The 20,739-nt window shown below is 37.8% G+C and overlaps 1 protein-coding gene and 1 long non-coding RNA gene across 6 annotated transcripts in view; one reads left to right on the top strand and one right to left on the bottom strand.

Annotated features, from left to right (window-relative positions):
* Positions 1 to 70: 70 nt before the first annotated feature.
* Positions 71 to 20,739, top strand: part of PIGF (phosphatidylinositol glycan anchor biosynthesis class F) — a 31,800-nt gene continuing 11,131 nt past the window's right edge. Inside the window, exons 1-5 of one of the 4 annotated variants that reach the window (XM_019970097.2) lie at positions 71 to 192; positions 2,363 to 2,611; positions 3,988 to 4,079; positions 6,081 to 6,197; positions 20,178 to 20,286. In XM_019970097.2, coding sequence (XP_019825656.1) covers positions 2,384 to 2,611; positions 3,988 to 4,079; positions 6,081 to 6,197; positions 20,178 to 20,286 — 546 coding nt within the window. In that variant the 5' untranslated portion in view covers positions 71 to 192; positions 2,363 to 2,383. Of the gene's footprint in view, positions 193 to 237; positions 381 to 1,337; positions 1,534 to 2,362; positions 2,612 to 3,987; positions 4,080 to 6,080; positions 6,198 to 20,177; positions 20,287 to 20,739 lie in introns of those variants that run through there. The other 3 variants (XM_070798597.1, XM_070798596.1, XM_019970098.2) reach the window with 3 other exon arrangements.
* LOC139185762 (uncharacterized) lies at positions 14,627 to 20,183 on the bottom strand. 2 transcript variants are annotated; one of them, XR_011569239.1, is made up of 3 exons: positions 18,610 to 20,183; positions 16,028 to 16,093; positions 14,627 to 15,436 (listed from the first exon to the last, which is right to left on the bottom strand). It is a non-coding gene; the product is annotated as an uncharacterized lncRNA (long non-coding RNA). The 2 variants fall into 2 exon arrangements; XR_011569238.1 differs by lacking the exon at positions 18,610 to 20,183 and having other exon boundaries at positions 16,028 to 16,270.

Raw genomic sequence — 20,739 nt, 5'->3', positions numbered from 1 at the left:
GCAGCGGGAGGAATAAACGCGAGCGAGAAGGCGGGGCTGGCTTCTTGGTCCGCCCCTCCACTTCTGCGATTGGCTGTGAGGCCTTGGGTCTCCGCCCCACAGGCTGCGCCTGCGCGAGGCTCAGGGCAGTGAGAGGCACCTGATGGTGGGAGGTAGTAACCCTCGCTTCCGTTCGGCGGGCGGGAGAGATAGGTAAGCCCAGCCGAACGCCCTCGCATGTGAGCCTCCCGAGGCTGCAAGCCACTTTCGCCAACTGCCCAACTGGCCGGAAATCTCTGTCCCCGGCCAGTTGGCGCCTGCCTGCCCCTCGAGCGCCGCCCTTCCGGCGTTTCCCAAGGGTTGCCGTGATGGACTGGCCTCTTTCAGATACGTCTTTCTGTGTCTGTACCTCTGTTTCTGTTGGTCTCCACGTCTGTGTTCTTTATTATGCTTCTCAGCTCGTCCCTCGCTGCCCACACTCCGGTCGGCTGAGACAGGCTTAGGCAGAGTCCAGAGCGATACAATTTGGGATGAAGCTGCAGGTTCATGTCCCGCCAAGGCTCCTCTAGGAGTCGCTCAGAAGGGCCTTCTCTACCTCTGCAAGGCTTGAGGGCCTGGGTCAGGTCTGACTGCGGATGCCGGGTTCCTGGCCACCTGAGAGGGCACCTGACCAGAGTCGTCCTCGGCTGGCCAGGACCTAACACAGGGCTGGTTTCTCAGAAGGGCAGCACTGGACCAACTCTTTGTTCATTCACTCATTCCGCAAGCTATCTAAGTTTGGGTACCGCTCACTGTTTTAGGTCCAGATCTGCTTGGTCAGTCGGGATTCCGAGGGTGGCCCAGAAAAATATCTGAAGGGTTGTCTATTGAGAGAATATATTTTAGATCTCCCTCCCCGGCCCTCAGCTGAGCGTAGCACCTGTGAGAAACATTTCCTTTCTTGCCATTCATTCTCTTTTCGACCCCCTTGGTGCGTATATATCAGCGAGGCTAGGTTTTGAAATGGCTTTAGCACTTGAGAGCTTGAGACCTTGGAGTATTTCTTAATCTGTTTTAGCCTGTTTCCTTATCAGTAAAGTATTGATATTTGCCTTTGAAAAGTATAGATGTGAATTAATGAGAACGTTGGGATAAGGTGTGGATTCGCCCTTTTGCCCTGGTGGGTGTCCTGTGTGTGTGTATCTATAAAATATATACATATGCATATATATATATGTGTCTGTGTGTGTGTGTATATATATATATATATATATATATATATATATAGGCTTCCCTGGTGGCTCAGTGGTAGGTAGAGTGCTCAGTCACTCAGTCCTGTTCGACTCTGTGACCCTGTGGACTATAGCCCGCCATGTTCCTCTATCCACGGGATTTTCCTGGAGTGGGTTGCCATTTCCTTATCCACAATACCTGCAAAGCAGGAAACTCAGGAGACCTGAGTTCGATTCTGGCCGGAACAATTCCTTGGACAGAGGAGCCTGGCAGGCTACAGTCTGTAGGGTCGCAAAGAATCGGACACGACTGCGTGAATGAGCACATTGTCCATATCTATATGTATGTTTATAGAAGTTTTTCTGGACTGTTCACCACAGTGTAACCTGTGGACTATTACTTTAATAAACACCTTATTTAACATCAGTCCATACCATGTATAAGCTCTCTGTTAGGTAATTTGTAAATATGTACATACATCAAATATGTGTTTTATAGAAAGAAAGTAAATATTTTTCTTCCTTTCATTCATACCCTGCTTTTGGTTGGAATCTGGCATCTGTAACGGACATTGCCATTTTGGTATTTTTGCAGCACTGGGATTCCTTGGTTTAGCATAAAGTTCTTTGAAGGCTCTTAATAACACTGGCTACCATTTGAGTATTCCAGTGTGTACCTGGTGTTACTTGGCATTTGCTAGAAAATGTGAACTTCTGTGACGTTAGACAAAGGTCTATAATGGTAAAAAATGCCAACAGTCCAGCCAAAGTGTATTATGGGGTTCCTAGAATGCATAGCTTATAATTCCAAAAGGGCAAGTTATTAACCTATGTCCTTTGTTTTCACCTCTGATTTTGGCAAAGAAAAAAGGAAAGGAAAAGTACAATGGATGGCTTAAATAGTCCTAGCACATGAGCATGTTGCAGAAACTAAACACAAATATTTAAGAAATTACTTAATGTGTCCTTTTTTAGGCTGTGAGAACAGTTTGTACCATATTAGTCTACATGTATATTTCCACATATACATCTCCCTGTGCTCTAGCACTTAGACATTTTTGCCCATAGAAAACTGACTTTGGTTCATGGCTTATTTTTAGATGTCTAAGCATTTAGGACAATGCAAAAAGTCATTATTGTCTATGCTCTTTTCTTAATTTGTTTTTCATTAGATAGCCACTCAAGAAAACACCATGAAAGATACTGACATCAAGAAACTACTGTATACCCATCTTTTATGCATATTTTCAATTATCCTAAGCATCTTCATTCCATCATTCTTCTTGGAGAACTTCTCAATATTGGAGACACACTTGACATGGTTATGCATCTGTTCTGTTTCTGTAACTGCCGTCAATTTAGTATTGTATTTAGTAGTGAAACCAAATGTGTCTTCTAAAAGAAGTTCATTATCATACAAGGTAAGGCTTATTTCTTGATAAATGATTTTTAGATGTAGGTAATTTTTCTTTTACTTGAAGGATAAAGTATTAGTCAAGCACTCATTAGGCTATTTACAGTGAATAAAGAAGCTGATATTTTCACCCCCAAATCAGTAGTGTATTGCTTGCTGAAAGATTGTCCATAATGTTTGATAGATTCTTGCCATGAGTTCATTGGATATCATAGCATTGTGAACCTATATAGTCATGTTTTATGTCATCATAAAACATGATGAAGATAAAAACATGTAGCAATTGCACCTTTAAACTTTATAAGACATTTCAGTTTATTTTCGTGCATCTTTTGCATTTCTGAAAGATACAATGGGTTTTTTAGACATCATAAAATAATCCACCTTGGTAGCTCTTGTTTCAAACATGGCCTTCCTTGACTAAATAGTAGTTGAAGTTTCAGATATTGGAATCTATTTTCTGGAATATTTATTACAGTGTAACACAACTATTATTTGAAAAGTCCTCACTGAACATTATTCAGTACTATATGTATGCTATTAGGTAATTTAAAACATGTTTACTGCCCTTTGATATAAGAAGCTCAGTGTGTGTTTTACCGTTAGATCTTCTTGAAGTCAAGTAGGTCCCACACCCTGATTTTCAAACATGCAGGCCTTTTTTATAATAACATAAATATGATTTGGGGAATTATTTAGTATTGTAATTTTTTGTCCAGTTTTTCTAGGAATTTTGTTTTAAAATGAAAAAGATTTATTATAGTTGTTATTTTCTATAAGTATTTCACATGTAACATTATCACACAATAAGGACTATTTATTTTTTGTGTATCCTAGCACTCTTATTGGTAAATATTTCATAAATACTGCTTAACCGCACAATTCAGTACTCTTGCCTGGAAAATCCCATGGACGGAGGAGCCTGGTAGGCTGCAGTCCATGGGGTCGCTAAGAGTCGGGCACGACTGAGCGACTTCACTTTCACTTTTCACTTTCATGCATTGGAGAAGGAAATGGCAACCCACTCCAGTATTCTTGGGTGGAGAATCCCAGGGACAGAGTAGCTTAGTGGGCTGCTGTCTATGGGGTCGCACAGAGTCGGACATGACTGAAGTGACTTAGCAGCAGCAGCAGCAGAGGAACAAAAATGTTTTCTGACTCTGCTGTTGATGAGGTGTGTGGAATATGGAGGTCGATTCTTATCTTTTAGGCTTTTTAGAAGTGTTGTGCAAAGCATATGTGATCTGACTTCAGGAGCAAATCCAAAGAATAGTCCCCTGTACCACTCAGTGTGGGACCAAGTTGTATTTGTAGATAAAATTCAAAGTATCTGCTGTCCTTCAGGCACTCTTGATTCTTTAAATTGTTCATTTCTTTTTTTAGGTAACCAGATTTTTGAAATGCTGTATCTACTTTCTTACGTCTTGTTTCTTCTTTCATGTAATTTTTGTTCTATATGGAGCACCACTAATAGAGTAAGTCTGAAATGTGTATCTTAAGCCAATTATATTTTAAAACAGTCATTGGTAAAACCAAATGCTGATTCTGTTGGTGATTAGAGAAATAAAATGGTGTGTTCAGTTAATGGATCACAGAAGGATACTGAAATCATTGCCTTTCCTTGCCAGTGTTATTAATTTTTTTTTAAAGACAGTGAAATAACTTAATTCACTAACTGCTCCTATTACCTAGCCTTCTGTTACCCAGTTGCCTGAGGAGGGAGGTATATGAGAAATTGTCATATACCAGTAAGTGTATGATACTGGTAATCATAAGTCCTTAGAACCTCTAAGGAAACTGATTATAATGATACATATAAATTAGTTATAAACAGCATATCAGTTCGGTCAGTTCAGTCGCTCAGTCGTGTCCAACTCTTTGCGACCCCATGAATCGCAGCACACCAGGCCTCCCTGTCCATCACCAACTCCCGGAGTTCACTCAGACTCACGTCCATCGAGTCAGTGATGCCATCCAGCCATCTCATCCTCTGTCGTCCCCTTCTCCTCCTGCCCGCAATCCCTCCCAGCATCAGAGCCTTTTCCAATGAGTGAACTCTTCGCATGAGGTGGCCAAAGTACTGGAGTTTCAGCTTTAGCATCATTCCTTCCAAAGAAATCCCAGGGCTGATGTCCTTCAGAATGGACTGGTTGGATCTCCTTGCAGTCCAAGGGACTCTCAAGAGTCTTCTCCGACACCACAATTCAAAAGCATCAATTCTTCGGCGCTCAGCCTTCTTCACAGTCCAACTCTCACATCCATACATAACCACAGGAAAAACCATAGCCTTGACTAGATGGACCTTTGTTGGCAAAATAAACAGCATATCAGTTCCTAGTAAATGTGATTCTAAACTGCTCAAAAAGTTTGTTTTCTTAAAAGTCAGTAGATTGCTGTATTGGAGAAGGCAGTGGCACCCCGCTCCAGTACTCTTGCCTGGAAAATCCCATGGATGGAGGAGCCTGGTAGACTGCAGTCCATGGGGTTGCTAAGAGTCAGACATGACTGAGCGACTTCACTTTCACTCTTCACTTTCATGCATTGGAGAAGGAAATGGCAACCCACTCCAGTGTTCTTGCCTGGAGAATCCCAGGGTTGGGGGAGCCTGGTGGGCTGCCATCTATGGGGTTGCACAGAGTCAGACACGACTGAAGTGACTTAGCAGCAACAGCAGCAGCAGCAGCTTGCTGTATTTAATTACATAATAAGCTAATGTTTATAGTTGAAAGGTAAAATTTGACTAAATACCTTTTCTAAACTGAAAAATTTTTAATTAGGGAAAGCAGATTCTTGAATATGTGTTATGCACACAGTAGTTGAAGAAAGTTCAGCTTAGCAGTGATAAATGATCATGGTGAAATGAGTGATGTAATACACATACACACACATAGCTGTGTGTGTATATATTTGTGTGTGTGTGTATCTGGTTATATGTACACACAATAAGTTAATAGGCAGTTATTTTCTAGAGAGGGGACAAGCCCTTGGTAACAGGAAATGGTAGTTTTCTGTCTAATCCATTTAGAGTAGAGTGGATGTCTGGAGCAGTGGTTCTCCAAGTGAGGTTCTAAAACCAACAGCATCAGCAGTTTATCAAAATGCAAATTCTCAGGCCTTAGAAACTAGTTTACTAGTTCTTCATATGGTTCCAGTATAAGCTAAATTGAACCACTGGTTGCATAGAAAGTTCCAGAGACTATTGAGGAAAAAGTTAATGATCTAGAAGTGGGTTTTCTTGCAATGGACAGTTTCAGTGTCAAAGGGCATTTAACACTTCTGAATTCTATAGTTAGAGCCACATATCTGCTAGATTGTTTTTTATAGTTTGCATTTCATTAGTAACATTTTTTATAGTCATCATTTTGGTAAGACAGTAGGTTTATATTATTAAATCTGTTTAAATAAAAATGACACAAAATGTGTCCATGCACGTTTAACAGTTCTTAAAAAGTTAATGAAGGTTTCCTTTTTTCTAGGTTGGCTTTGGAAACATTTTCACTTGCGGTTATTTTGTCCACTTTTACTACCATACCTTGTTTATGTTTGTTAGGACCAAACTTCAAAGCCTGGCTAAGAATTTTCAGTAGAAATGGGTAAGTTTTAATTTTATATTCTAGAGATGTTTGAAGTATTAAAAAAACTGACTAGTTAGTATTAAAAAACTAACGAGGTCCTTTTCTATTCGGGGCAACTGTTTCTCAGCCCTGGATGGTTCCCAGAGATGCCTTCCGGGCCCACTGCAGCTGGGGACTGGGACCAGGGGAGGGTTGTGTGCACTCGAGGGGGACCCAAGCAAGCAGAACTAGGCCTCTCCCTCCACTTCAGCATGAGCAGCTCTGCTTTTCTTTTTTCCCCTGTATGGTAGAATTTCACTTAGTCTTTTGTGGAAAAAGAAAACTGCTACTGAAAGAAAACCTTGGAAACACTCCTTGGGGACAGTTTGTCACTGTGATAAAATTGGTGCCGATAAAATTGCTTCCATACATCTTATTATGTAGAATTGGCATTCATTAGCCAAAAATGTTTAGTGTTAACAACCATAGTTTCTTGTTCACCCTCTTTTGTGGTGAGACATCCAAGTGCAGGTTTTACAGGATTTTATTCCCTTAGTAGCTGTATGTATTTTTAGCATCACTAAGTTAAAATTTTAGTTTCTTAAAAAGCATTGAAATTACTTATATCAGAAATGGTTGAGTCATAACTAAGAAAACTAGAAGTTAGTTGGTACCCATGATTTTGTCCTATTTATCATCCAGCAGCAAAAACTTCTTGAGCCTTTAACTCTGTTTAGAGTTTGTACAGAGTTTGTACAAACAGAGTTTTTGGAGTCTGAATCAGCTGATTCTCTCCCTAAGGGGCTTGGATGTTCGAGGGGCAGGGATGAGAGGAGCAAAAACATAAGACTAAATTTGTGTAAACAGTAAAGTTTTAGGAACTCAGTAGCAGGGGAGATCCCTGAAGAGTGAGCTGTAATGGGGATGATCTATGAAAGACTTAGATCAGGAGTAAGAGATTTGGTGAGACTCAGGAAAGGGGAGACACTGCATGATAGAGGAATGAGTGAAATCATAGAAACTGAAATGAATGTGGTATTTTGTGTGATTTGGAAGAGAACAGCCCAAGTAGAGAGATACTGCTGTGTAGCGAGACTCCATACATTACTGACTTTTTCCTTTGGAAATGCATACTGTTGGTACCCCTTCAGGACCATCTTCTAGTGTTCATAAAGTCTCTAGAAAACAAAAGTGTATCACCGTTTGAATACCTTTTCCTACATCATTACCATATTATTCCAAATAGCATTGATTTCTTTTAGCATTTTAGTTTGAAAATTTTAAACAGTGAAAATCATTTGAAATCTTACTGGTTTGGATTGATGATTTATCCAGCTTTGATTTCTGTTTCTGATGATAGCACCGATGGTGCATTTAGAGTGATATTGTTATCTGATTGGACAGTCAGTTCTACTGTATGATGCATACCTAAAAATCCTTGCATTATACAGAACTAAGCAGTAAACACAGAGCTTGTGAAGAAAATGGGATTGAGGTGCAACACTCAGAAACTTGGTCAGTAACACATCATAAAAGATATTTGGTATTCAGAAGAGCATGTGCCCGCGTGTTCAGTCGTGTCTGACTCTTTGTGACGCTGTGGACTGTAGCCCACCAGGCTCCTCTGTCCATGGGGATTCTCCAGGCAAGAATACTGGAGTGGGTTGCCGTATCATCCTCCAGGGGATCTTCCCAGTCCTGGGATTGAACCTGTGTCTCAAGTAGATATGGGAGGGGTTGCGTCTTGTAAGGAGGGTTGTTAAAAAGTTAAGGCGGATGGTGGAAGGTGTGGCTCAGATATGTGAGGGGAACTGAGACAGCTGGGAGGCAGGTTTTTTTTAAAATAGTATGGAGATATAATTCAGACACCATATATGTCACCTATATAGTGTCCAATTCAGTATTTTTAATGTATTCACAGATATGTGCAACAGATATGTCAGTTTTGAATATTTTCATCACCTAAAAAAGAAACTGTTTCCTTTGGCTATAATTCCCTTATTCCTCTCCCCTAGCCGAAAGCACCCTGGAGAGGGAAATGGCAACCCACTCCAGAATTCTTGCCTGGGAAATTCCATGGACAGAGGAGCCTGGTGGGATATAGCGTGGGTCGCAGAGACTTAGCAACTGAACAAGCCCTAAGCAACCACTACTCTATTTACTGTCTGTAGATTTGCCTGTTTTGGACATTTCATAACAATGGAATCATATAATATGTGATCTTTTGTGACTGGCATTTTCATTTATCATGATGTTTTTGAGGTTTATCCACGTTGTAGCGTGTTGTTAAGTCATGTCTGACTCTTTTGCAACCCCATGGACTCTAGTCTGCCAGGCTGCTCTGTCCAGGGGATTTCCCAGACAAGAATTCTGGAGTGAGTTGCCCTTTTCTTCTCCAGGGTATCTTCCCTTCCCAGGGTTTGAACCCTGTCTCCTGCTTGGCTGGCGATTCTTTACCACTGAGCCTCCTGGGAGGCCAGTTGTAGCGTGTGTTAGTACTGTATTCCTTTCTGTGGTTGAATAATAAGGATGGATATGTACTGCATTTTGTTCATCCATTCGTCAGCTGATAGACATCTGAGTTTTCACTTTTTGCTATTCTGAAAAAGTTGCTGAAGGAGTCTGTGTGCAGATTTTTGTGTGGATATATTTTTAAATATGAAACAGTTTTTTATTTTATGTTTTTAAACTTTACTGAGGAATAATTGATGATATAAAATTATACATATTTAAAGTGATTTGATATACATTGCAGAATGATTTCAAGATCAAGATAAGTAACGCATATGGATAAATGTTTTTATTTTACTTGAGTGTATGCCAAGCAGTGGAGTTGTTGGGTCATATGGTAACTCCACATTTAATCATTTGAACAACCGCCAGACTTTTTCAATGTGGCTGTTCCATTTTACATGTTCATAGCAGTGTGTGAGGGCTCCAATCCCCCTACATCCTCACCAACAGCTGTTAGTATTTGACTTTTTAATTAATGCTATCCTTATGGGTGTGAAGTATTATCTATTTGTGTTTTTTATTTGTATTTCCCTTTTGACTAGTGAGGTCAAGCATCGTTTCCTGTTCCTATTGGCTGTTATATGTTTTCCTTGAAGAAATATCTCTTTAGATCCTTTGCTCATTTTTCAATTGAGTTTTTTATGTTTTTATTGTTAAGTTGTTAGAGTTCTTTATGTATTCTGGATACAAGCCCTTTATCAGATGTATGCTTTGCAAATATTATTTACTCTCTTTCTGTCTGTTGTTTTTTCACTTCCATGATAGTGTTCTTTGAGACACAAAGGTTTTAATTTTGATGAAATCTAATTTTTCTTTGGTTGCTTGTACTTTTAGAGTCATATTTAAGAACACATGGCCAAATCCAAGGTGTTGAAGATTTACTCCTGTGTTTCCTTCTAAGAGCTTTCTAATTTTAATTCTTAAATTTGGGTCTTTGATCCATTTTGTGTTAGTTTTTATGTATGGTGTGAAGTAAGTGTCTCCCACTTTATTCTTTTGCACGTGGCTTCCAGTCGTGCTAGCATCATTTGTTGAAAGGCCATTTATCCCTCTGAGTGATCTTGGCACCTCTGTTGAAAATCAGTTGATCATAAGCACATGATCCATTTCTGGACTTTCAGCTCTTATTCCATTAATGTATATCCTGATGCCAGTATAACACTGTCTTGATTAGCTGCTAGATGTTTGAGGAGTGTGCATGTTGTATGTATTCATACGCTGCTCAGTTCAACTAGGTGCAGTTTTTGTGTTCACTCAGTGTTTCTCACAGACAAAGTCACTCCTAGTGTTCTTTAATATATCAATCAAATTGGAATAAATTCAAAATTTCAAAACAAGCATTATAGCAGAACTGACTAAATATGTATAAATTCCTAATATTTTAAGATTAAATAAAGTCAAACTTTAAAACTGAAGGGAAACAGAGTAACCATTCTTAGTTTCTCATAGTAATTTATCATGAACTTATTATATAGACATTTTCTGAGCCTTTTTCTTTTGATAATTTTTTTGAAGTATAGTTGTATTATATGTTACAAGTGTATAGCATAGTGACTCACAATTTTTAAAGGTTTTACACCATTTTTAGTTATTATAAAATATTGGTTGCATTCCCCGTGTTGTACAATATATCCTCGTAGCTTATTTTGTACGTGATAGTTTATACCTCTTAATTCCCTGCCCCTGTATTGCCCCTCCCACCCTGAGAGTTGAGTGAGGTTATGAAATAGTAAGTGCTCAAGAAATGTTTGTCAACTGGATTAACAGTTGTCAGGAGACATTTGTATACTTCATGCTCCCAGTCCTGACTGCCATCTGTCTTAGTACTTTTCTTGGTTTAGGTAACAGACCAAGGAGTGCTAAGCATAGACAACCACAGGGAAGGAAGAATGGTTTTTACAGTATATTTAATGTAAAGTTGATTTGAACTTTGTCGTGGGGAGCTTAAGTCTTCATGCTTCTACCATACATTAGTGATATTTCAGTTTCCTCCTATCACTTCCCTATCACTTTTATCACACTTGAAGGATTTAGTATAAATATGTCACATGTCCAATTTTGAATGAGGTAGGAAATAATCTGATACAGTAACTTGTTTAATGTTAGAGTTAGCCTTAAATGTTCACTTTTATGCAAAAAATTTTAAAAATTCAAAGATCTGGTGATTCTGCACTGTTAGTATGAAATACCTAAGAAAAACAATGACTTGTGTGTTATTTTGAAATTATTTGAATATATTAACATTATTTATATTGAGTTACAACTTTAATTTAAAATAATGTTATAATTTAAGGAGGTTATATAGAACATATGAATAATACTTTTCTTCCTAACCAGTAATCATTTTCAGCAGAAATTAAAGTTCTGATTTGAAGTACTTATGCTATAGTTCGAATTCACTGAAAGTATTTTAAATACCTTAAAGTACTGATTGAAGATTTTAGAACTTTAAATTTTTATCATTCATCCTGTGTTTTAGTATACAAAACATAGTAGAGTATTTTCCTTTTGTTTTGCTTATTTAAAGTAGGCCCTTGTATTATTTTTGAAATATAACTAATTCAGGTGTTGAGTATGAATAGCTCAGTTTGGAATTAGGCTGAGATCATATGTTCTGTATAACCTCCTTAAATTATTGATTTTTGTAGAGTTTTTTTCCTTTTGTTTTGCTTATTTAAAGTAGGCCCTTGTATTATTTTTGAAATATAACTAATTCAGGTGTTGAGTATGAATAGCTTGGAATTGGGCTGAGATCTTGTTCAGTATTGAATCAATATTTTGTACTATTTTAAGTGAAATATCATTATATCCTAATTTTTAGTGTATTTATTTGCATGTTTAACACTGAGTAGATGATAATCAAATAAAGACTGAAGACACCAAAGCTCTGAATTTGAGAACTATGTAAGAGATGCATCCCAAGAGTAAAGGGCCAGTTGGACACTATTCAGATTGAATATGTAATTAAATGACACTGTTTTCACAAGACTTTTTCTTAAAGGCATGTAAAATTATTGTAAATTTTTTTTTTTTTTTTTTTAAAGAATGCTATTTTAAAGAGGCTTGAAGATAGAAAAGTCATTTGGTTTCCTAAAAAATTCTAGCGACTTCTTTTTGGTATACTTTATTACTGAATATACTCAATTTGTACTGCTGCTGCTGCTGCTAAGTCACTTCAGTCGTGTCCAACCCTGTGTGACCCCATAGACGGCAGCCCACCAGGCTCCCCCGTCCCTGGGATTCTCCAGGCAAGAACACTGGAGTGGGTTGCCATTTCCTTCTGCAATGCATGAAGGTGAAAAGTGAAAGTGAAGTCGCTCAGTCATGTCTGACTCTTAGGGACCCCATGGACTGCAGCCCACCAGGCTCCGCCGTCCATGGGCTTTTCCAGGAAGAGTACTGGACTAGTTTACTTCCATTTGTTGCTTTGGTGTTGTAATTATTGTGGGGCCTTTTTTTTTTTTCCATTTGTCGACTTCCTTATAAAGGAAAATAATAATTCGACTATCTTCATCCTACATTTTTCATTCAAGTTTGCTTTTTCTTTTATCAGTTTATTTTATGCTTTTATTTGAATGTTTCAGAATCTGATCACTTTTCATGAAATGAAAAAGTTTAATTTCTGAATACGTTCCTGAATCTGTGATTATCTTGCCAAGGTAAAGACAGCCTATAAGCCCTATTTGTATAGTGAAAACAATAGGCCTCTTTTTGCCATCTTTGTGTTGAAATGGACTTTATATTGAAAAAAACCACTGTGGACATTAAAAGTGAAAGGATGGTGAATGACCAATTTTTATATGTATTAAAATTAGGTAATTTAGTCTTAATGTGGGTACAAAAATTTAGTAGCAAAGAGGCATTGGTTTTAATATTTATTCAGTGGGGGAAGGGGAAAGTTTATGTAAGATTTCTGTAAATATCTTTAGCCACTAGGAGGAGTTGTTTAGTGCCTCTTTTTTAGATAGAGATCAACAGTTAAAAAGATCAACTCCATCTAAACAAGCACTGTTGTGGTGACAGCCTGTCTGAGCCATAGTATTTATTGTTAACTATCTCAGATGACTGATACAGTGTCTGGAACATAGATAGTAGGCATTTGAAATGGTTTATTTATTTCAATTAAGATTTGATTAAATGAATTTCAGTGGAGTCAAATAATGTGGACATTTACTTAGAACTCACTGTCACGAAGACTGATCTGTAATATTCAGTCACTTCTAAGTTTGTTTGCAGAATAGTGCACTATGTATTCTATTCTCAATCATATATATATATATAGAACTTAACTATGAAGAAATTAGCCATTAACCATCGAATTCCAATGGCTTTATTATGGAAATTTATAAAATGAAAATAAATCAATGTCAGTGCTGCTATAAATCAGTGACTAGAAAGGAATTTATGCTTTTTGTTTTTTACAAAAGAATATTATAAAAATTCAAATAATAGAAAAATATCAAAAGTTAAAAAGAACAGCTGTTACTAACAGATTTTATATGTTCCAGATTTTATCTATGAAAAAATATATGTAATTTAAAAATAAAACTGGTTATACTAGTCACTGCTTTATAATTTGCTTTACTTCTCACTTATGGGGCTGGTAGGGAAATGGCAGCAACTTCTCTTCTCTCCTTAAATCTTCCTAAACTAATCATTGGGAAAGAATGGGATCACCATGATTTAATTAGCCTAATCATCAGAAATGAGATGAATGTTGGCAACTAATCATCATTATAAGTATTCCATGTACCATGATTTAACTCATTTCCTATTGAGGGCTATTATCAAATTTTCATGATATAAATAATGTTGTTATGAACATCTTTGTACCATATAATTTTGTATACTTGTACAGTGATTTCTGTATACCAGATTTCTGGAGTAGAATTCCTAGGTCAAAAGAAGTTGATAGACATCACCAAATTAAAATTCTAATTTGAAATATATACACACACAATATATATACTTTATTATTATATACATATATATATATACACACACATATAGCTTCCCAGGTGGCACAGTGGTAAAGAATTGCCTGCCAGTGCAGGAGACCCAAGTTCAATACCTGGGTTGGAAGACCCCTGGAGTAGGAAGTGGCAACTCACTCCAGTATTCTTGCCTGGAAAAATCCATGGATAGTGGAGGCTGGCAGGCTACAGTCCATGGGGTTGCAAAGAATTGTACACATCATCTGAGCACATCTGACCTTATATCACACAACTGAGCACACACATCATCATCAAAACTCAAACACATGCAGACACCTCAGCAGAGTGCCAGCTTCCCTGAACCCCCATCAGTGCTGTTTATACTCTTTATCAGTCTCCCAGGGCTGCTGCCTACTGGGTTTTACCCAGGAAGCAGACTGTTCTACTATAGTTTCATCTGATTCCTAATGGGATACATAAGCCCTGGTCAAAATTTTTGTTAATTTGTAGAACCACCATTCATTAAATTGCAGCTGAATATTTCTGATTATATTGCAAAGACACCATTTCCCTTGCCTTGGCTCTCTGCCTCCATTCTTTCCTTCTGCCTCATGTCACCGAAAATTTGATAGAAAAGAACATCCAGTCCTCAAAATGCAACTTCAAGACTTAAAAAATTGATGTTGTTAAGATAGAAAGGCGGCTTCAAATAACACATTTGTTTTATCCAAACAAATGGGTAGTTTGGGCAGCCTGACCATATGAAGTATGGGCAAGTTGAAAAGAAATGGTCTGACAATGCCTAAAAACAAACTATAGAAGAAGAAAAAGGCGTGTAGAAGATAAGGAACTCAGCCTGGAAGAAAATACTACCCAAGGAACAAAAACAAAAAAGCTCCACACAGTTTACCACTGAAAAAAATGTTATTAAGGATATTAATGCAATAAAATAAGAGCTCAAAGATGAGATAATTAAAGAAAATGAGGTGGAGAAGGAAATTGAAAAATTAATGAAATAAATTCAGAATCCAGATCATACTATTAGATCATAAATTAGAAACATAGATAAATTAGAAAATCAAGTTGTAGCAGCAGGAAAGGTTTGAGCTAATCAAAATGAATGAAAGCTAATGGGGGTTGGGAAGAATAAAGCAATTAGAGAAGAAATGATAAATATAGAGAACATACAAAGATCACTTAAGACAAGTTCCAGTTCCAGTTCTGTCACTCAGTCGTGTCCGACTCTTTGTGACCCCATGAATCACAGCACGCCAGGCCTCCCTGTCCATCATCAACTCCCGGAGTTCACTCAGACTCATGTCCGTCGAGTCGGTGATGCCATCCAGCCATCTCATCCTCTGTCATCCCCTTCTCCTCCTGCCCCCAATCCGTCCCAGCATCAGGGTCTTTTCGAATGAGTCAACTCTTCGCGTGAGGTGGCCAAAGTACTGGAGTTTCAGCTTTAGCATCATTCCTTCCAAAGAACACCCAGGACTGATCTCCTTTAGGATGGACTGGTTGGATCTCCTTGCAGTCCAAGGGACTCTCAAGAGTCTTCTCCAACACCACAGTTCAAAAGCATCAATTCTTCAGTGCTCAGCTTTCTTCACAGTCCAACTCTCACATCCATACATGACCACAGGAAAAACCATAGCCTTGACTAGACGGACCTTTGTTGGCAAAGTAATGTCTCTGCTTTTTAATATGCTGTCCAGGTTGGTCATAACTTTCCTTCCAAGGAGTAAGCATCTTTGAATTTCATGGCTGCAGTCACCATCTGCAGTGATTTTGGAGCCCAGAAAAATAAAGTCTGACACTGTTTCAGTACCCCTAAAATACAAAGCAAAAAATAACTCAAAGATATGATAGAAGACAGTTCCCCCAGATGAAGGAATTACTGAGTGCATATATAAGGGGGTTACTATATCAATGAATTGGAGTTCAGAACAGAATATAAATACTGTATAAATATCATAGTTATACAGTGGGTGAAGGGAAGATGGAGAAAGATGCACCCCCAACCACTCCGGCTACCCCCAGATCCTGAGCCTAGTTGCTACAACCTCTTCAGGAAGCCTTAAACAAAATTCTACATACTAAGCAATGAGTCTGTACCTTATGCCTAGTCCTTTTTATCTTCTAGGCCCAGAACACTGACAGCCAGGCTTATACCATCTAGACAGAATACTGAAATGATTTCTCTCTGAGAAAAATGGTCCCAAAACACCTATAGATACTGACATTTGAGATTTCTCTTAACAGGCAGGGTTCCTACCCAGTTCCTGGAACAGTGAAGCCCATCAGTTGAATCATGCTATTTGTGTACAGTGATCAGCCAGCCAGCTGTTTAGAGTTTCACTTTTTTTGTTGTCTTTTTAAAAAGCACATTATTGAGATATAACTTCAAGCTATAAAACTCACCCATTTAAAGCGTACAGTTCAAGGGGACTTCCCTGGTGGCCCAGTGGTTAAGACTCCACGCTTCCACTGCAGGGGACAGAAGTTCAATCCCTGGTTGGGTAACTAAGATCCCACATAACGGCCAAAAAATAAAGCAATAAAATGTATAACTCAATAGTTTTTTTGTGTAGGTACTGTTTTGTAACTGTCAGTACAATCTAAGAACATTTCATCACCCCAAAAGAAATACCTGTCAACAGTCGTTCTCCATTCCCACCCTTCTCTCCCACCCACCCCCTTACTCTCCATCCCAGGTAAACACTAAAGTACTTTCTGTCTCTATAAATTTGCCTTTTCTGGACATTTCATATATAGTGTTTTACATTTAAGTAGAATGGTAACTGAAGAATCACTAGACATTTGAAGAACACCTCTAAGCTGAAAACCAGAAATGGAAACAACAAGAAAACTCAGTGGAAATAAAAGCAGTGTAAGAACCAGAAGATAACTTTAAAAAATATATATTTTTACATCCATAAATGTGAACAGGAGGTAATCAAAAGGAATATTCAGAGAAGAAAGCTTCTTGGGAATTAAATTCAACAGAAGTAGGGACAAAGTTGAAAAGATCCTTTAGTCAAACAAAAAGGCAAAGATATGGGAAATGAGTTAAAAAGTAAGAAGATTAGCGAATTAATTCATAAGGATAGTATCCCCAGCAAAAGAGTAAGAAAAACAAAATTCTTAAGGGACCTGGGCATCAAACAGCAAGTCTTCAAATGAAAATTTCAAGAACTAAAAACCTGAGAGTCTAAATTAAGAAAGCCCATGTGTATTTCTGGCATAATGGACGAAAAGACCCACTCCAAGACATGTTAATGTGAAATTTTAGATAACAAGAAATAAAGAGATGATTCTAGAGGCTCCCAGAAAGGATGGTGGGAGGGTGAGGTGTAGAGAACATGTTACTTACAGAGAACTGGGAGCCAGATGGCCCTGAACTTCTCAAGCAGGAATCAGAAAACAATGGAGCAAATGCCTTCAACATTCTGAGACAAAATGATTGCCAACAATGATAGTAAAGTCACTGTCAGACTTTAAACATCTCTAAAATCTGTTTTCCCCCTACATTTTCTCAGGAATATGTTAAAGGATGTACTTTAAAAGAAGGGGACGATAGAAGGAAGACGTCTTGAAATTCAGGAAAATGAAGACCCAGGAGCACTGAGAGAGGCAAAGGGAATTCACGAGATGGTGTAGGGCACTCACAGGAACACAGTTGTGCCTCAGGCTTTTTAATTTTAAAAAGATAGGCTACAGATTTCTTCTAATTTTTAATTTAGGTCTTGGTTCCATTTTTTTATGCATTTGTTGTACGTAAGATCATAAACACTCTTCATACATCAAACAAACAAAATAGAGGACAACCTCTTGGATATTTGCCCTTCCCTGGAGAAGGAAATGGCACCCCACTCCAGTATTCTTGCCTGGAGAATCCCATGGACGGAGGAGGTTGGTGGGCTACAGTCCACGGGTCGCAAAGAGTTGGACACGACTGAGCGACTTCACTTTCATTTTCACTTTTCTTGGATATTTGCCTTTATTTTAACAAATATAAGATGACCACAAGTGTGCTTATAACAATGAAAAAAAAAGTGTGACGACATGGATCTTGCCCCTTAGCCCAAGGAACTTGGAGCTCAGATTAGACGTGTACATAGATCTTATTAGACTTAACTCATATTGCTGACTGGATTTAAAACCTTCAGAGACTTCTTTTGACTTAAAAAATTTGACTTTTAAGGCTTTTATAAAATCCTAAGCCTAAATCTACCACAATGAGATACTGCTTCATCACTACTAAGATGACTATAATCAGTAGTAGCAAGTATTAGCAAGAATCTGGAAATTGGAACCCACATACACTACTGATGGGAACATAAAATAGCTCAGCTGCTTTGGACTATAGTCTGGCAGTTCCTCAAAAGGTTAAGCACAGAGTTATCAGCAAGTCTATTCCTTAGTATATCCCCCAAGAAAAATGTATGTCCACACAAAACTTATACATGAATGTTTATAGTAGCATTAGATGTAATAGCCAAAAAGTCAAAACAACCCAGGTGTCCATCAACTAATGTGTGGAAAAAATAAAATGTGATATATCTGTATAACAAAATATTATTTGGCAATAAAAGGGAATGACATTTTTACGTGCTACAAAATTGATGAACCTTGGAAACTGTGCTAAGTGAAATAATCCAGTCGCAGAAGACCACACATTGATTTCATTTGCATGAAATGTTCAGAATAGGCAAATCCATAGAGACAGAAAGTGGATTAGTGATCTAGAGGGAAGGGGAAATTGGGAGTGACTGCTAATATAAAGGCTTTTGTTTTGTGGGTGATTGTGCAATTCTGTTAATATACTAAAAACATTGAATTGTGCACTTTAAGTGAATCGTATGGCTGGAAAAGGTTTCTCTGTAGCATTTTTTTTTAAACTGTATTCAATAAAGCCATTATTTTTTTAAAAATCCTACTGTAACCTACTTTTCCAGTGTTGTTACCCATTCTTCCACTTGGGCTCAACCAATTTTACTTACGTTCTTTTAACCTACAGTATATCTCTTTCTCCATTTCTTCAAGACCAAATACTGCTCATTCTTCCAAATTCAGCTGAACTTCCTTTCATAAAAAAAGAAAAAAGTAAAACTCTTCTTAGCAGAAAGTAAACTCTGCTCTCAATTTTGTATCTCTCGGCAAATCACTTTACACATTGCAATACCAAGAAGTGTGTGTTTTGGTGAAAGGCAGTCAACATTTCTCAGCAACATAAAGTAAAAAATTACCTTAGACAAACCTTTAAATTGCCTGAATCGTACAATTCTGTCTTTACATTCAACTCACCAGTTTTTTCACCTCTTAAGACTGGAATAGATCTCTGTTCTGTTGAATGTTAGTTGAAGAAATTGACTTTTATTTTTAAGTGTTACACAAAATAGAAAAGAACAATTAAGCCCAACAAATAACACAGATTTGGATGTATGGGGATTGCCTCCAATCTTCTTCCAGCCCCAGTTTTCAATAGAAACAGGCTGAAGCTCTTAACTCGTGTAGGTGAGGGAAAGGCAGTACTGAGATGGGTAGGTGATGGGATGTTGGTTTATGGACTGACTTGTCATTCTGGATGGTTTTAATTCAGTGTACATTTTGTGTATAGTCATTAGCCTGTTTCTAAAGCAGTCATCTAACAAAGCAAATGTTTCCCCCCTTTACCACACTAACGGAAGAAACTGCTTTTCATAAACTTCGGAATAACTAAACACTGCATTTGAAACAATTGAATATTTGGACTCCAGTTACTGCATTTTTGGGGAGTGGTTTACTCCACTGTAATGAGATTCTTATTCCACCCAGTTAAGTGATCCCATTAGGGGCAGACTGAAGCCAAGATTTTCTAAGAGACAGATAGAATTATGTCTCTCCACCTTTACACTGTAAGATGTGCACTTAATAAATAAGAATGGTAGGCCAAAGCAGTAGATCTTTTGTAATGTTTTGTTCTCATTCTCTACTCCTTCCCCACCAAATAGAGTTGATTTTCTTAAATGAAATGTGCCATAAGGGACTAGTTGAATAAATGATGCTTCCTTGGGACAATGGAATACTAGTAAAACTGTTAACAGGGGAAGATACACAGCAAAACCGTGTTTATGACATGGTACATTTGAGTTTTGTTTTGAAGGGTTTATACATACATGTGTGCATATAAGTAGATGTGCATGTATCATTCTAAACAAAATTGTGTTGTTTTGTGTGTATACAGTATTTCTGGAAGGATATGTACTTAGTTGGTAATAGTCATTTCTGGGAAAAGGAACCAAAGTTGATAATAAGGGTGAGAGGAGGACTTAGCATTCATTGCAAATACTCTTTTGTATTATTTGACTTTCAGTATGTGTATATGTTACTTTTCCAGCTGAAAACCACTTATATCTTCTTGTCAATTAATTGTTAATGATTCATAGCAAATATTTATGTGTCAATTTGAGATGCTTATTTGAAATGAACAGAACATGTACGTATGTATGGTGTTAATACGTGCTTTTTGTTTGATTTCCCAGCAGCTGAGATCTGTTCCGCCAATGATTTATATATTTGTGTTTTACAGAGTTACGTCCATTTGGGAGAATAGTCTTCAGATCACTACAATTTCTAGTTTTGTAGGAATATGGCTTGGAGCCTTTCCTATTCCACTGGATTGGGGAAGACCATGGCAGGTTGGTTTCAATTCCTTAAAGCAGCAAAGTAAATGTTTGTACAGTGAGGGTAAAACTGATGACGCCAACGAGTGTATATATAAATTGTTTCATTGTTCAGTTAAGTAGGGATGTCGGTTCCCTCTGTCACTGTAATCTGGGGGACTTATTGGGGCCTCAGTGCTACAGGTATCCAGATTAGCCTGTTTCTGTCTTCCAGCACTGTTTAACATAGAGCAAAGTTGATTTTGAAATAAGTGTTTGTGAAATTAGAGGAAACTTATAAATATCAGATTTTTCATTTTCTATCACAATAGGGTATGGCTATTAAGCTAGGTGAAGCACCGTAAGTATTCTTTTATCTGCATTTTACAGATGAGAAAACTGATACCTAGAGGACGTATGATATTTCCAAGGTCACTGAGCTAGTGATGAATACATCTTTGTCGTAATTTTTAATGGCTTTGTAGTAAA

The sequence above is a fragment of the Bos indicus genome, chromosome 11, assembly GCF_029378745.1.
Source record: "Bos indicus isolate NIAB-ARS_2022 breed Sahiwal x Tharparkar chromosome 11, NIAB-ARS_B.indTharparkar_mat_pri_1.0, whole genome shotgun sequence".
NCBI classification, from domain to species: Eukaryota; Metazoa; Chordata; class Mammalia; order Artiodactyla; family Bovidae; genus Bos; species Bos indicus.
Note: the sequence above shows the minus strand (reverse complement) of the source record. Positions and strands in the feature narration are given on the sequence as shown.